The sequence below is a fragment of the Annulohypoxylon maeteangense genome (genome assembly GCF_022496945.1).
Source record: "Annulohypoxylon maeteangense strain CBS 123835 unplaced genomic scaffold GGS22scaffold_2, whole genome shotgun sequence".
Taxonomy (NCBI): domain Eukaryota; kingdom Fungi; phylum Ascomycota; class Sordariomycetes; order Xylariales; family Hypoxylaceae; genus Annulohypoxylon; species Annulohypoxylon maeteangense.
The window spans coordinates 562,504-579,746 of NW_025953249.1; the positions used below are offsets into that span (position 1 = coordinate 562,504).

Genomic DNA, 17,243 nt, shown 5'->3' on the forward strand with positions numbered 1-17,243 from the left:
TACATTAACACCGTCATCACCTGAACGTAGTGCCTCCATCTATCCGCTTACCTTCTTGCTCAATTATACGCCGACTTGTGTGCTGTTGTCTCAGGATCAATGCGCCAGTACAGGATAAGGGATATCTTTAATAGGGTGTTTAAAAAGGTCAGGTAGGTAGGTACCCCTTTATATCGAAATCTATTGACGCTATTTCTCATATAGAAGGATTATTATAATACATATATGAATGTAACTCCATGCCAAATTCAATTATAATAATCGGGATTCAGTACCAATAAAAATATGTTCTCTTTTCTCACGTCCCATTTTAGCTGCAGCATTACAGAAGCGATAGGCTGGATTTCTAGTGTGCTTATAGGGGTAAGCATACCTAATTGGCAGATGTACGGCAACTGATTACGCGCATTGCAGTGAACTCAGTCGTGTCATTGTGGTACCCGTACATCAAATGAAACCCATGCTGCTAATAAGACGTGGACGTGCTCCCGTAACTACCGAAGTAGCTATAATCCCTCATCTCACAATCTCCCAGGATAAAAACCTCTACTTAAGCCAGGCAATCAATCTATCATCGTATACACGGAGAATGGAAGGCATTGAGACCCAAGCTCCCAGCGAAAAGCAGCTCTACGCAGATGCCGTACTAATCGGCTCGAAGAACAAAGATGCAGTATGGTACGATAAGACACTTCCCGGGGTCCCCGAAGACGCTCGAGAAGTACTCGAAAACTACTCGCATGTCCCCCCCAACGAAGTAGACGCCCACGTCCTCGCGATCGTAAGTCGTATTTACCCCAAATACACCAAAACCCCAAATCTAACTCCGCACAGAGAGACAAGGCATGGGAGATCTACCCATGGCCATGCGTCGGGAAATTCAAATTCATACACCTCAGCCTGTGCAAGATGCCGTCCTACGCATCTATGGTAGAGGGTCTCAAGAAAGGGGCCAGATACCTCGATATTGGCTTCTGTTTAGGACAGGACGTGCGCAAACTAATCGCCGACGGCGCCCCGGGGGATAACATCTACGGGATCGAGTTGAACGGGCCCTTCATCGATCTCGGATACGATCTCTTCCGGGACCGGGAGACGCTGAAAGCACAGCTGATGCAAGGAGACGCCTTGGACGCCAGCGAGGATAGCGTATTTGCCAAGCTTGCCGGGACGGTGGATTACATCCACCTCGGCTTTATCATGCACGTATTCGATCTCGAACAGCAGCAATTGCTGCTAGAAAACTGCCTGCGGGCTCTGAAACCCGAAGCTGGCGCGCTTATCGTAGGAGACGCAGTCGGCGACGTAGAAGGCGTCCTATCGCCAGCGAATGGTTTCTGGCACAGCGAGGATACGTTTAAGAAGCTGTGGAAGGGCATATCTGAAAAAACAGGTCAGAGATACGATTGCAGAGCGACTCTTGGCCGATCTTTTGGAGTCCCCGGGTTCGAAAGAGCACAGCAGCTTACTTTTGAGGTTGAAATCCTAGGGCATGAGTAAGTTGAAATTTACCACCCAGCCGAGTTATTGATCCCTTGTAAGACCGCCAAGCTGCATCAACTTGTCTGCAGGTACTCGCCAAGAACCATCATATGCCATACACGTCTCTCACCAAACATTAATAATCACCGAGGACAACCAGACAGGCAAACAGGTTTAATAACACACTTATAATCAAGTAGCCTGCATTGTCTGGGTCTATCTAAAGTCCACGTGCTTGAATTCCTATTGCCCCTCTCTGTCCGCATGATGTGGGGGAAAAATCTATTCCTCATGAACTACCTAGAAAATGGATGATTGATGAGCAGAACCCCTCTGAACGATGCCTAGTCCAGTATCCGCCCAACCACCCCTGCCGTTGTCATTATAATTCTCCTGTTTTCGTCCTCGCCATGCACATCAATTAGCGCCTGGAAAGGTCATCTATCCGTAGATAATAGTATCATGAAAGGCGGGTACGTTTTCGCCCAAGGGAGAAGACTTCGATCGCGATTACGATTGGGTCTCCTCAACCTCAGGCTTTGTAGCCTCGGCGTCTGTCATCTCTTCGTCCTTAGCTTCGCCCTTTGCGGCCTCAGCCGCTTTACGGGCCTCCTCTTCGGCGGCCTTCTTGGCAGAAGCTTCGGCATCAAGTTTAGCCTGTACAGCTTGACGGTCTGCTTCTACCTTGTCGAAGTATCTTTGCCTAATGGGACCAGCCATGGCTTGAAGCTCACTCATCTTGGCGATATAGACAGCCTTGGTGGCATCCTCACCATCCTCGTATAACCAATCCTAGATTTTGTCAGTTCTTTGTATCAAGTATTAGACAGGACCTAGATGCTCACCTCGCTCTCCGTTAGCTTCGATCTGAGTGTGTCTTTCTCCTCGTCGCTGGCAAAGTCGGCGTATTGATCGTCCAGTTTGTTTCGGAGATCATAGATATATGTCTCTAGTTCGTTCTTTTTCTCCTCTGTGTCAGCAACAAGCTTGTCCTCCATAAGCATTGCAGATTCCTTTTCTGTGAGGCTATTCTTGGTGGACGCATCTAAAGAGTTGGTGCCAGCAACAATAGGCAGGTCGCCTTTGCGAACTTGTTTCTTGACCTTTCGGGTCTTGGGCTTATCGGAGTCTTTCTTGTCATCAGTTTCCATAGCCTGCGAGTTTTGTTAGTTGTCGGGGTTTTATATAAAATTCTGTTTTAATAAGGCTCCATAAGCCGAAAATAAAATGGAATCACTTCATGAAAAAGGTTTCAACGTTTCATCGTGCACCAAACATATTTTGTGGGAATGAAATTCACTTACGTCAGGGTCCTTCTTATCCCCTTCATCCTTCTTCTCGTCCTTGACCTCTTCTTCGACTTCTTGGTCTTCAACATAATATCCACTCTCCACATTAAGGACACCATGGATGTTCACTCTAGCCTTGAGTTTGCAGATCATAAACTCGGTTTTAGGGTCGGCCTTAACACCCTTGACGGAGAAGCGACCAATGAATGGCGAGATCTTGCCAGGGAGCTCGTCGGGCTTAGCATATCTTGCCTCGAGGTCAAATGCCTGCTTTCGGTAGAAAGTCAAGATCTTGGTCGAAGGAAGGACGTTGCCCTTGTTGAACACCGTAAGGCTAGTGTCTTCATCTGGAATGTCAACATCCTTTTCCCAGGAAAACTCGATAGGGTAGTTGACGATATCCTGGACGGCGAAGTCACGGACCTTGAAGACGGGCGAGAGAATGGCGCAACTGAAAGCACAACCTCGAGCAACAGCCTCATCCTGGTTGAGGGTAAAGGAGAGCGGTTTTCCGAAGAATGCCTGGATTTGTTCTTTCAGGGCAGGAACACGTGTGCATCCACCGACCAGCTCAATCACATCAATGTCGTCCTTAGAAAGTTTAGCTTCGGCAAGGGCCTGTTCTAATGGTACTGTGGCGCGGCTAAGTAATGGCTCTACGAGCGCCTCGAATTCCTGTCGCGTAATCATAGCCGTCACATCGATATCGTTCATGAGAGACTCGATGTTCATAGGAGCTTGTTGATTGGCTGACAGAATCTTCTTCAGCTTCTCGGCAGCAGCCTCGACACGGACCATAGCCTTGGGGTTAGTCGTGATATCGATCTTGTACTTGCCCTTGAATTCCTTCTGGAAGTGGTTAACCAAAGCGAGGTTGAAATCTCGTCCACCAAAGTGGCGGTCATATGCTGTCGACTTGACACTAAGCTCGCCTTTCTTAAACTCGACGATGGAGCAAGAATAGTCAGCGTGGCCAATATCGATAAAGGCGACTCGGCGAGGCTTCTCTTCAGCGGGAGGAAGATCGAGCTTGGTGATACCATAGCCCAAAGCAGCGGCAGTGGTATCGTTCATAACACGAAGAACCCTTAGGCCAGCGATCTCGGCCGCATCTAAAAGACTTCTTCTTTGGACGTCAGTGAACCATGTAGGCACGCTGATGACAATTTCTTGCACAGGTAACTTGAGCTCGTTCTGCGTTGTCTGCTTGATCTTGCTCAAAAACATGGCCGTGAGTTGAGTGGCCGAAAACTTCTCCTTCTTGCCTAAGTACGACACTTCAGCGCCAACCTGGCCGCCGACATCAACGAGAGGGGCCGAGACATATTGCTGCTCGATCTGAATATCTGGGTCGTTGATGCTTCGTCCACCCAAGCGCTTTAAAGAGCTAACAGTGTTCTTAAGATTAGAAATCTCTTGCGTCTTTGCCGGTTCTCCGAGGTATCGAGACTTGGGTCCGAATCCAACTAGGGAACTGAAGATCCAGCATGTTAGTATGGGGTATATAGAGCGTCAGATTACGATGTCCAACTTACGGAGTAGCTCGATTCGAGACTTCATTTGTAATCTGTGCACGTTATTAGCTCGGCTATTCTTGAGCCCATATGCATATATAAATATAAATCTGTTGATAGATAGCATAGGGTAGTACATACGACATCGACACCTCGATTTCTGGCGACTGCAATGACAGTGTTCAGCGTTCCGAAATCGACGCCTATTTTTTAATGAGGTTAGAGATGCATTTTCTCACGATTGAGAAATATAGCCTGCGTTAGGTGAGCGAACATACCGACTACACTCATCTTGGTGGGTTTTGTGGAAGAGGACCGATAAACAAATAAAAGTTGATATTTGATTGCGGGGATGCGAGGAAACGTCGCAAGCCGTTACCTGGTTGCCGGATTAGAATTGCGAGAAAAATTCGGATCTATCGAAGACAAAAATTAAGTTGAATATGGCCTAGGTTTATCAGACACGAAATCCGTCGATGTTTCGTTGGAATGTCGTGTTTGCGGCGAAAGGGAAGGGGAAAAAAGATTCTTTAAGAAGAAAAAAAAGCTGCCCGAAAATGTGAAGTGGGAGATCGCGAAGGACTTTCAACCTTAGCGTATCTATTTGAACCCCTCATTTGTTACACCCCCCGGGGTATGATTCAGCCTTCCCGAAAGTTCTGGACATTTCGACATTCGTCTATGTCCAGGTGGGTATATCCAGCTGTAAGGCTTTTAAGGTTCCAAGGTCCAACGCTCTTGGCCTTCCAACGTAATATGGACGCCACACAAAGCCTCATCTTGATTGAGACCTAATAAATGATTATTATGTAAGTAATCTAGCAGTTCTGGTTCAAGGTTCTATTCACAGATTCTTGTTATGTAATTTGATTCATATATTTTCTTCCTACAGGTCATTACAGGTCATATTTGACCATGCATACATCCTTCCAGCTTTTTCGAGTCCAATCCATCTCATCGATTCGATAGTCTTGTACCAAACAAGAAAAAGAAATTCTGAAAAAGGTACATTAACAATAACCCAATTCAGCAAGCCCAATTATATATCTACCCCTCTCCATGCTATCTATCTACTCCGCCAAAAATACCCACCAAATTCCCCCACCACGACTAATGCCAACCTTGCCAGCCAAACGATGGTGGGGTTTTCTCATGGATTTCAAGATTTGACCGCCTGATGATGCTGCCGCCTTGCCGCCCCGCGACCCGAAAATTTACACATGAAGGTGTTATATACTGTACCTATGATACGTGGACAAAGATTGTTACACTTTTGATAATAGGTATGCTGGGTCTTGACGATCATTACGAATGACGAATATCGGGGAGATAGCTAAGTCATTAATAATTATGCACAGGTGTAATTTTCATCCTGGATATTGAGGACAATCGACAAGGGGATTTACATTACTCATCAATATTAACATGTCTACGGGGTTGCCTGGTGATACTGTGGCTGCCAATACTAAAAAGGGGATCGTAGTGAACCAAGATTTGACAAGGTAAATAGTTCCATTTTCTACGGTCCAGTGACACCCGTTTGTGGAACGTAACATCCATTTCGTCAACCAATACCTCAAAATATAATTCCTGTCCATAATTCAATACGCTTAAACTCCTCTATTTAATCGACAACAGGTTTGTTATCCGCCCATGACGGCTCAATTCCTCGACAGACACTCTCATAGTCTCGGAATTTCTGCCCGTCCAAAGCTAAGTTAGGAGTCGTCCAGAACATAGTCCAGTTCATGTCCTTGAACTTCAGCGAGCCCCTCGATCGTTCAAAATACCATTTGTTGACAGGGTTATCCTTCCTGCTTCTCCAGCAAACCCCTTCTGGCAAGCAGCCACGAACCATAGCATTGAATACGATATCGGCCACTCCTCCAGCTCCTTGGCTCTTGCGAAGAACGGCAAATTTATCCAAGTATGGCACGAGCCGCTTTGGGTCATCTGCTTCAGATCCATCTAAGCCAGGAGGTTTTTCCCATGTCAGTAACGCGCCTCCTTCATACTCTCCTGCGATGATGATGCCGGCTAGGTTTCCGTGGATCCTCTTCAGATAGTGATCTACGTCGAGTTTTCTGCCGAAAGAATCTTCAATCAAATTGACGAGTCTGGGAAGATCAATACACGGGTCCGTAAGGTTCAAGCCTCTCTCTCCTGGCATGGGTGGTTTCCATGGGGTAACTCGAGGATCCGGGAATACAGTTAAGGGCATCCCACGCTTGACTAGTGTCGTTAATGAACCAATCTGAGCCATACCATTTGGTGACGTAACGGGTCTAAAACGCTCAGATGGTAACGATGAAGATTGGACCGGCTTGTCGGTGAGAAGACTGTGTATCAATGGGTTCTGACCTCGTCGTGTGCCGACAAGGGCCCAATCCACGCTATTATCTTGTAGCCCACGTTCGTTTGCGACTTCCTGTGGGGATGTTATAACTGCGGAGGAGGTCGGAGGTAGTAGAGAAAGGACATCTTTCGTTAGTTCGGCATTTTCTAAATGCTGCAGACTATCCATACTTGGTCCATCCGGGCTTGTTGGTGTCGGGGATGTCAATTCATTTCGAACCTCTGGTAATTCTTGTTCTAGGTTCAGAAATAAGTGCCTTCCAGTAGCTCGGTTTCTGGCCGGAATCCCCCCTAAAGGATCCAATACAATAAGTCGATAAACCTCGGCTAGTCTTGATGTTTGTATCGATTTTGAATCTTCAACCGGTTGTCCTATGAACTGAAGGCCCGACAACTGTCTCGTAAGGGCCAATATAGCGTCGTTGACATCAACTGGTTTGACTGCGCAGGCATCGGATGTGTACCCGAAAGAGGAAATGATAGGGACCACCTCCTCTTGTAATGCAGCCATCAGATCATTGGGATTTCCGATAAACAAGCCGCGCGAAGTGAACGGTGAAGTGTCTCCTTCGGTTGGAGTGTCGATAGTAATTGGTGAGTCAATAACCCGCGCCCCGGGGGCGTCATATTTATCTATCGCCATAGCAATACGATTAGCTTGTATGGAGGCGGTTTGTCGCTGAGCGGCCTCATTTTCCCCAGAGGTACCACAGTCAACCACGACGATACTGATTAATCCAAGCTTCCGAAGTTGACCTAGAGTTTTTCCCACGCCATTTAGGGTGGCATCATCGACTTCTTGAGGAGCACGGAACTTAACCAGAGCAACGTACAACGGTAGTTGAATGGCGACATCAGCTTCGGGTTTAGGTCCCTGGATAGGGTCCTTTTTCGCGATGGGAGCATCGTTTATAGCCGTGTCTTTCGCAGCATCTTTGTTAGTTGCCGGACGAGTCAGTGTTGCACGCTCCTTAAAGCCTGTCGCCCCTTTCTTCTCCAACAACGGAACAAATTTGTTCATATAAGCCTTGGCATCTCGTTTGGTGACCGAAGTCCCGAGTACGGACAGGAAGAAATCCTGACAAATGGTTAAGACAATCTAACGTAGGGTGGAGGGAATCATTTAATACCCTATCAAGACTTTTTTTATGTTTTTGGGATTTGGAAATGGAAGTGTATGGCGAAGCAAATGTTACCGAGTACCAACCGCTATTTGCGGTGCTCCGCGCAGACCGGGATGGCAATGAATTCGAGCCATTGATCCTGCTAAGATCCTTGGTAGACGGCGTCTATCATATAACCAGTTAATACTACTTTCATTTCTTTTTGATTTTCTGACATGTTTAATGCTGAATGAAAATCGCAACCCGTTCGTCGATAGAAACGGGATACATAGTTGAAGGTACGAGAATCCAGAGGGTAGGGCGACTTCACTCACGTTCAAGTTCGAAACCGCCCTCTTCCAGGCTGTGAGTTGCATTGTCATAGCGCGCGAAGCATTTTGTTTGTTAGGAAATTCAACAAGTGATGTAAACTAGAACCACATATTGAAATAGACCAAGGTCAGGAAAGAAAAATGAGCATTGATGTACAGAAAGTTTTAAATTTGGTGGAATGGGAATTATACTCCAATATATCTGAATTCCAGTGAGTCAAAAGCTAGAATGATAACAATCGATAAGCCACGCACTAACAAAGCCGCCACGGGCAGGATAGACCGCTATCGGCAGAGTAAGAACTACCCGATCACCCCGTACACCTGCCTTATGCGCCCGTACTTCTAGGGTAGTCTAGACCCATGAGAGCCGTGTGACATCAGAGGATGCGAGGACTTTTTCTCCTTAGAAGCGACGCCCGCCGGATTTCCTTTCTCGTCTTATTCTTGTCGCATCGGATTTCTCTCGTCGAACGAAAGGCGTCAATCGGCAATTCAAATAATATCATATTTACGCATCCAACCAGAAGACAGAGATTATCTAGTTCTTGTTACACTTTTCAATTAAACATCCATACCTAGGTACCTACGAGCCGCCGATTGTTGGTGGGGTTTACATCCGACTCAGCCATTTCCCCTGTCCTGAATTGCCGCAAAGTGAAGATTCGCATGTCAAAAAATGTTAGCACATACGAATTCTTCCAGATCTTTTACTCATTTGACCGAGGAAGAGGTCCACCGCCTTCTAGATCTGGAAGCCCATTATATGATCGCAGCTTTCGGACGAACGCCAACGCGTCTCTATGGGGCGATTAATGCATACAAGCCAAGTTAAATGTGTTTAGCTTCTTTAACATCTAATTACGATACCTATTTTCACGTGTGCGTAATTACTTCCGGTAGCCTACGAGGTTTGAATGACAGATGGAAACGACATTAATCGGATCTTAACGAAATCCAACTTTCCTAAGAACAGTAACCTCTCCGAAGCAAATATGGATTATTGCCGTGATTCCAATCCAATTATGTGGGATTACTAACTACATACTAGGTACCACATATATATGTAAATGTTGAGGCAATTCCTCCCAATACAGAAGATTCAGATAATTCCAATGCCTATAAGCATTAAAAGATGACACCCGTATGCGTCTGTGCTATCTATGCGTACTAGATAGTCAGCTTACGTTCAGTCTATCGTGAAGCTAGATTGAATATGACACCAATTTTAAAGTTAGTCGTCCATCCTAGCAGTCATGACAACCAATATAAGACCCGTACGAGGCACCAAACCTACCAACACCAGCATCATCCACTACCCATAGTCAGAGTGCATCTACTAACAATACCACGATAACGAAAGAACGAATATTCTGACCTGAGCCACTAGTGAAATTCGTCCGTAAAAATAGGAGTACAAAAGATAAATAATCAAAACTTCTGATTACCTAAAGTCCAACTGCTAGGTAGGGAAACATCAAAGGGGTAGATAAATATAGTATATACCTACCTACCTATTTCCTAGCATCAAGCAAATTAATTCTTATTGAAGATAACCAGAAGCGTATGGCCACTGTATGAAAAACGTGTTTCCAAGATTGATAGCCATGACATACTGAGTGGCGGAGTCCCTGAATAAATAACACCCATTTTGAAGGGAGACATTTGTAGTGTGAACAGTGCCCATATGAAGCAATGATATCGTACCTGTTTATAACTGAGGTGTTCAATGATTTAATTTACAATCTCAAAGCATACCTACCTAAAAATTGACGGCTCGAGTCCATTACTAGGTAAACACATCATGTCTTTTCGCGACTTGGTCTGTTTGTTTACATACTAGGTAACGACCAACAACGTTTATGAATCTCCTACATACTTCACACCTATTTCACTTGTTACCACAACAATGACTATGATGCTTCAACTTTAGCTACCTTTTTGCTTTCCTTCTTGCTTGGAATACATCTATTCGCTTTAAGCTCAGCCGCGATGAAGTTTGGAGCAACTCCTATCGCGGCGCTTGTTGCCAGCCTTCTGCTTCCGCTTGCCTCCAGTATACATATCTTACCAGATTCCAATGGTGCCTTGTCCCTTCAAGACAGCTATGACTATATTGTTGTGGGTGCTGGGATAGGCGGTCTTGTTGTTGCCAATCGTCTATCGGAGGATCCGACAAGTAGGTTCACTCAGTCATCCACTAGACTATGAGGTCCCCCATGCTTACATGTATCAACAGTATCGGTGCTAGTGATCGAGGCTAGAGACCTGTAAGTATCGCGTCGCAGAATTATCCGTGGGGAAGGGCGCGTTGAGGCACCTTCCCAAGTCCATACTGTCTTTGTGGCTAACCACACGTCGCACTCAGGGATGACCGCGCCGAGGATGTCTCGATTCCGGGAAATATCGGACTTGAAGATCCACGCCGATATAAGGTAAAGCTGGATTTGGCAGTTCAAGAATTTCTTGACGGCAAAGAACGGGTCATAAGCCAGGGAAAAGTAGTTGGGGGAAGTACTATCGTCAATGGCCTTGTCTGGACAAGAGGCTCGATGGCCAACTTCGATGCCTGGGAGCGTCTAGGAAATCCAGGCTGGGGATGGGCAGGTCTTCTACCCTACTTCAAAAAGGTGAGTCCTGTACTAAATACCCGTCATGAAAACCCCTATTCCGAGATAAGCAGACTAATGAATAAAACGTATAGTGTGAGAAGTACACTGTGCAACCTAGTAATAGGCCGGCGCATAACTTCCCTATGGATGTTTACCCAGTCATCGAAGCGCATGGTAACAAAGGGCCGGTCGAGGTTGGTTATCCAAACTACTACTACAACCAGTCCTGTATGCCATCTCCATCCAGAGTAGTCCAATGAACACTAACCAAAGTGAAGGCAACTTCCTCGACGGTATCCAAGAACTCGGGATACCCGTCAACGAAGATCCCAATAGCGGCAATGCCACGGGGGCCAGTCTCATTCCCAGCAGTATGGTCGCGAAAAACCAGTCACGTTCCGACGCGCGCATCGCGTACCTCGACCCAGTGTTGAACCGCCCAAATTTGCATCTCGTTACCGGCCATACCGTTACTTGTATCCTCTATGATAACGATGGGGCTACTTTCCTGAATTCGACTTATATCCCTGGAGCTTCCGGGCTAAATATGATTGGTGTTGAGGTGAGTAATAACATCACTACTAAAACTTCTGGTAATGTATGTTACCACTAACAGTGCGTGGTACTGTAGTTTGCCGCCAACTCAACTGCGAACAAGATCCGTATCAATTGTGAAGTGGAAGTAATTCTTGCAGCTGGCGCAATCTTTTCCCCTGTCTTGTTGCAGATCTCTGGCATTGGGCCAGCTAAACTTCTAGGGAATTTAGGGGTAGACATCGCCATTGATCTTCCAGGGGTAGGTAGCAATCTTCAGGATCACCCTACTCTACAGCCTGTCTATAAATGTGAGTACCAACTGCCTGACTTTTTAGACATTTGCTAATTGCCCAGATACTTCGCCGGATGTGTTCTCTGCGTGGGATATTGTAGGGAGCACTCGGGATGCCGTTCGAGAGGAGTATTTCACTAATCGTACAGGTTCGTCGTAACGTTCTATAATATTCGACCAGTAGAAACTTACATGCAACAGGGCCCTGGACAGCACCGATGGTGGATATCATTGCGCTGCCTGCTTTAAGCTGGGTGACCGACGACCTTCAAGAGTGGTTGGATGAGGCTATGAACACCACAAACAACTTGCCACTTTTTTACGACGAGACTCTTCACGCAGGATATCTCGCACAGCGGGATGAGGTGATATCTATGCTTGCGCGAACCGACACACCAGCATATGAAGTTATGTCGACCTCATGGGGTCAACTTGGAGTGAGTGCCATGCAGCCGCTCTCTCGAGGGACGGTCCTGGCAAAATCCTCGTCGATGTTTGAGAACCAGCCTATCATCGACCCACGATTTTGCTCGCATTCTATTGACTGTAAACTGCTACTTCTCGCGCTCGGATTTAATGACCAACTTATCCAGACGTCGCCAATGGCAGCGTTGATACCAGTGGCGCCACCTGGCTTTGGTATCGCCGATGCTAGAAACCAGACGATGGTAGATGAGGCGATGCGGTCGATAATCACGTCCGGATTCCACCTAAGTGGAACTACATCTATGTTACCAATCGATTTGGGTGGGGTGGTAGATTCGTCCCTGACAGTGTACGGTACGAGGAACCTGAGAGTCGTAGATGCGGGGATTATCCCATTGCTTCCTGCCGCACATATACAAGCTGCGTTATACGCCATTGCTGAAAAGGTATGTCGTTCTACACCTGCTTGGAATGAATTCGTAAATATCCGCTAAGGAGACTAGAGTACTAATGATGATATGAGAATAGGCCGCGGATATTATCAAGGCTGGAAACTGAGAGGTGCTTCATGCCGCAAGACCGTGATCTGGGGGTTCGATGATTCATGACCAAGATCTCTCAAGGCCTCATCAAGGATCAAAACATTCCTCCATCTTCGTGCTAAATCGTCCGACTTGCAACAGCCTGCTTGATTCACTGGTATAAGTGGCCCCCTATGCTTGAGTTAGAATTCCTGAAAAAAAGTCAGGATGATGAACACCAAGGCTCCGATGAATAATGTATAATAAATCGATAAAAATCAGACTGTCTGTGTAAGTAGTTGTGATCCTATGAACGTCGATGGTAACGAGAATCGAATTCGAATTTATAAATGCATGGGTTCATGGAATAAGTAGGAAACTTGCGTTGATTCCTGATATCTTGAGGCTTGCCATAAAATGCTTGATTGCATAATAAACTTTGAAAGTATCATAGCGGCAGTGGGTAAGTAGATGAAATGGTTTTAAATTATAATAACGATACGGTTGGAGGGTAACGTTTCTTTTTAGAGAATAGTTTCCTGGGTTATAACGATTTCCTGCTATGTAATAGCTTTAAAATATTGGATTTTAATTAGTTAAAATAATTGAAAAATGGGTAAAAGATATAAAGGTATTTTCGAAAAATTTAAAATTTTAAAAAAGATAAAGCTCGAACTTAAGTTTTTTTATAATACGTATAATAAACGCGCATTATAATTAAGTTAAATAATTTTAATAAAGTAACTAATTTTATTAATAATTAAAAAAGTAAAGTTTAAAACTTTATATAAGGTTTATTTACCTTAGCAAATTAAAAAGTGGCCTTAGCGCTTAAAATAGGAAATTATTCTAAGATAAGAAACCATTTCCCTGAGTATAATTATCGTATAGTAAAACAACCATTTTGAGGAAACACCCTTTGCCGCTACGGTAGGTACATATGGATTCATAAATTTAAATATTCAAGGTACTTACTAGGTAGCCAAACAGCCAAGTAAGCTTAATCAGCAAAAGTGGCTGAGAAGTGGGGCTCGGATTACCATATTCGGTTGGCTGAGCATGCATAAAAATAATGCACCGTGCTTAAATGATTCATAAACTCTAAACCGTATTCGTAAAATACGCTTAAAATTTAAAACCTCCTTTATATTTGCTGACAATCGCTTGATTCGATAGTTTCAATTGTTCAAGCCAAGTTTCAGCTACACCTTACCATAAAGAGAATGGAGGACGGGAAAATACGAATGCATCGGCTCCACAGTATCCGAAATCGCAAGACGCTAACCCTCACTATCTTCATTAATGAGTCTCATAAAAGGACGCTCTTCCCGCCTTCGTCTCAATCAATCTTGTTCTAGCATATGAGCGAGGTGCATCGTACATCGTGGAGATGACCTTCATTTACAAAGTACGAAACACTCTTTATTATTCCTCGAAATCGTATCTCATATAGTTACACATACGGTCGTGTTTTCATCATGAGCATCGAGTTTTGCGGTGCCATGAAGAAGACTTACATATGCTATGAGGGTGATGATTCATTCGTATAACATTCTGTCTGACTATATCATTGCCGTTCTATTACGGATTATTCCCAGGTTGTCTGGTATTTATAGCTGGAGACCAGTTTTCAAACACTTTCAAGTCAGTTTGCTTTGCATGTTTCTGCAACCATCCGGACGTGCGTAAGCAAATGTGTCGGATCGACCATTGTGAATATACGTACTTAGAAGTTACATCACTCTGCCTAGCCTGCTAGGTCTCCTCCTCGCTACTGTAATGTGCATACCTACATACGCACAAGCATCAGGGTTCTATTATCCTAGTCTTTCCTTGCGTTCGGAATCGCGAAGTCGCACTAACAGTTAGCAATATGATTCAACGGCACCTGGCGTCTAGGTCGCATTCAGTTGTGATACGGCACGGCTAGCTAACGCGCAATAGATATCGATTTTCGTCTCGTTCTTATGCTGCTATGCCATGAATCAAATATATAGATAGATAGAATCTATATGAGGCTAGACCTCGGCGCGTTAAAAGCCTGAGAACGACAAAAGTAACGCTGACTCTGATCTCAATCTTGATTTGACACGTTCAGTCGCGGAAGTGTTCTTGTCACAACTTTGAGTTTTGCCTAGTTCATAGCCGAGGAATAATGGCGACTCGCGAAGCTACCGTGACCTAACGGGCTGAAGTCCATTGGCGCGACTCTAAGGTCCTTTTTTACTTTTGTAAGGGCTCATGATTGGGTGCGTGAGATCAGACTGCAAGCATAGCCACGATGGCATGCAGTTTTGGATCGGGATGCAACCAACGAAGACCATTAAGACCTTGTCATCCAAGCATCGGATCTTGGTCAAAACGTTGAAGCACTCTGCCGTATGCAGACGGGTGAATGGCAGATAGAGAGGCGGTCAAAAAAGCAAATCCAAAGCAGCTCATGTGCTTTCTGCGACGATGCGAGGCTCCGTCAACCTACCCGCGAATCATAAACTTTTCAATATCAATCACACGATCGTCTTGCAGGAAGACTGCCGCAAGTCCGGGACAATACAGCCAAACGGAGCATCTAATTCTTTTAAGTTTGTATGTCAGGGTCACTCCAGCAAACTACCCAATTATACGGACGTGGGATGATAACCCGGAATCTATCCCCCACTTTCACAACAAGACCTGAAGCTTTAGTTCGAAGAGTTTCATATTAGAAGCCTAGATTCTCGAGCTCATATATCATTTTTTGTCATTTTTTACTTCGTAACAACATCTCCATAGCATATCATTATTAAGACGGAAAGGGAGAGAATATTTTCTAACTTGAAACCTCTTCCGAGTCACTAGAGGTTAAAACCCCGCGGTGATAATATAATATATACACTAGATATATATGAAGTACCTACCTACCTTATATGTATAAAGATAGAAATCAATGGGATTTTATTTACCTATTTACCGTATTATACATACACAACGTCCGTTTTTTACTTGGCCACTTAGTGGTTTTACCGTCACAGGGAAAGTCCTGGTGACTGTCCCCCGCTCTTTAGACATATTCAGGTTTTCGAATCCTTAAGTTGACCAATAAGGTTGTGTTAACATGCACCCTGCTACGCACTGTGTCAAGGATGACTTAGATCCAGCTTGCCTAGAGACAAAGCTACCTCCGCTGACTCTTCCGTCATAACATAAATTCTTTCCCCTCATATTACAAACTTATACGGAATACCTACCTGCAAAGAATATTATCATCCACAGTCTCTATGCCTTTTCTACCTATCACCCACTAAGCTGCCTAGTAGATTGGTTTTTCCTCTCTAGATTTTCTTGTCACCGCATTGATTTATTTCTAAATCCTAATAAATATGGCTTCCTTCATTTGGAATATATCACTTCGAGAATGGTCTAAAAGGGACCAGATCCGGGAGATCACCCTTTTTTAATATGACCCTTAGAAATTACTCCTCAACCTCACATTCCGACTTGGTCACCTCGCTACGAAAAGTGACGGCCCTTTCTATCACGCTAATATTTTTCAGCCGTGGTGATCGAAACCGGAATCGAATTCTGAGTGCTTGACACAAAAAATGGTTGCAGGAGGTACAAAAGCATAAGTGACCAATTTTATTGGTTGAATTTATGCGCGGCAGTCTATCCCTCTTTTGGCCTAGCTTCTATCCGAGCATTGCCCAATGCGCAAGAAGGCTGCAATGCATCCTATGTGAGTGGCTTCCTTCCTTCTCCTCAGTGACACTTGCTCCTCTGTTCCCCTCGCTCGTACTTTCCCATTTTCCCCTCGACCTTTCAACTCTTCATGCTTTTTTAATAGCCTAGTGCAAGGTCTTCTAGTCATCCCAAACTCCCCTTGCTCTTATCGTTATCTTTTATTATTATTATTTTTTGGCCTTGGTATGGCTACAAATGAAATGTACAACAGGCAGAACATGTTGGTTGTGTCTCGACTCTCTTTCATTTCCTTTCCGCTTCCGCTCTCTCTCCTTTTCCTCTTTCGAGTTTTATCCACTTTTTATTGGTTGCAAGTGCTGCACCTTTTACCAGCGTCATGGAAAGCCTAGGTGAGTTTTTTTAAGACGGGTCCTTTTTTGGTGGTTCCCAGAACCAAAATCTTCCATGTGGCCCCGCATACCCGGATCAGAACGCACCAGCCAGCTACAGCAGCAGCAGCCACACATTGGAAGTAATGGGGCATTGCTGCTGCACCACAGCAATCTTTTTTTCTTATTCCCTTCTCTTTGTACCGGTACAAGTACATCAGTATGTACAATACACATTTCTAATATGTACATCTGCACATCCTATACATCAAATACGTGCTAGTCTTCATAGGCATTATTTTCCCGCTTTTGCTCCCATCGCTCCTCCTACTTCCCACTACGCACCACCCCAAGAACCACGCCAATTGGTGCTGATGCACGCACCACTACTCAAAATTGTCAGTGGGAGCTGCAAGAGCCCTGCAACGCTCGCGCTCCCACTCCGCTCTTGCAGGGCCAGCCCAGCAACCCGCACCTAGTACCAGCACCCAGCTCCCAGCACCTAGCAGGTAAGGAAAGAGTGAGGGACTGGGACTGTGACTGGGACTGGATTGCCTAGGTGGAAGGTAGCAGGTACCTAGGGTAGGTAATCTCTTTGGCGCGCATTCTCTCTTTCCCACCCGCCAACTCTTTTGGCTTTGGTCTACCCGGGCCTTCTAACTCTCCCTTCTCATACTCCATTACTCCATACTCCTCAATTCTCTCTCATCCCCCATCCTCACCCTCATTTT

The 17,243-nt window shown here is 45.1% G+C and overlaps 4 protein-coding genes across 4 annotated transcripts; 2 read left to right on the forward strand and 2 right to left on the reverse strand.

The window, feature by feature from the left end:
* The first annotated feature begins 488 nt into the window (after window positions 1–488).
* On the forward strand, window positions 489–1,670 carry GGS22DRAFT_152199 (uncharacterized protein). Its single transcript, XM_047959636.1, has 2 exons — window positions 489–781; window positions 835–1,670. The coding sequence occupies exons 1-2, from the start codon at window positions 590–592 to the stop codon at window positions 1,498–1,500; spliced, it is 858 nt and encodes a 285-aa protein (XP_047822541.1). The 5' UTR covers window positions 489–589; the 3' UTR covers window positions 1,501–1,670.
* GGS22DRAFT_152201 (heat shock protein Hsp88) lies at window positions 1,671–4,833 on the reverse strand. Its single transcript, XM_047959637.1, has 6 exons — window positions 4,564–4,833; window positions 4,427–4,488; window positions 4,307–4,338; window positions 2,787–4,245; window positions 2,328–2,636; window positions 1,671–2,274 (listed from the first exon to the last, which is right to left on the reverse strand). The coding sequence occupies exons 1-6, from the start codon at window positions 4,574–4,576 to the stop codon at window positions 1,993–1,995; spliced, it is 2,157 nt and encodes a 718-aa protein (XP_047822542.1). The 5' UTR covers window positions 4,577–4,833; the 3' UTR covers window positions 1,671–1,992.
* A 1,066-nt stretch (window positions 4,834–5,899) lies between these two features.
* Window positions 5,900–8,267, reverse strand: GGS22DRAFT_152203 (N-acetylglutamate synthase). The gene is made up of 3 exons (XM_047959638.1): window positions 8,079–8,267; window positions 7,771–7,929; window positions 5,900–7,718 (listed from the first exon to the last, which is right to left on the reverse strand). Exons 1-3 carry the CDS (start codon window positions 8,124–8,126, stop codon window positions 5,910–5,912), a joined length of 2,016 nt encoding a protein of 671 aa, XP_047822543.1. The 5' UTR covers window positions 8,127–8,267; the 3' UTR covers window positions 5,900–5,909.
* Window positions 8,268–10,067: 1,800 nt separating this feature from the next.
* On the forward strand, window positions 10,068–12,500 carry GGS22DRAFT_196584 (GMC oxidoreductase; the record flags this gene model as incomplete). Its single annotated transcript, XM_047965852.1, has 9 exons — window positions 10,068–10,254; window positions 10,315–10,345; window positions 10,444–10,705; window positions 10,780–10,915; window positions 10,966–11,249; window positions 11,319–11,532; window positions 11,579–11,665; window positions 11,718–12,388; window positions 12,471–12,500. The coding sequence occupies 9 exons, from the start codon at window positions 10,068–10,070 to the stop codon at window positions 12,498–12,500; spliced, it is 1,902 nt and encodes a 633-aa protein (XP_047822544.1).
* Window positions 12,501–17,243: the final 4,743 nt, after the last annotated feature.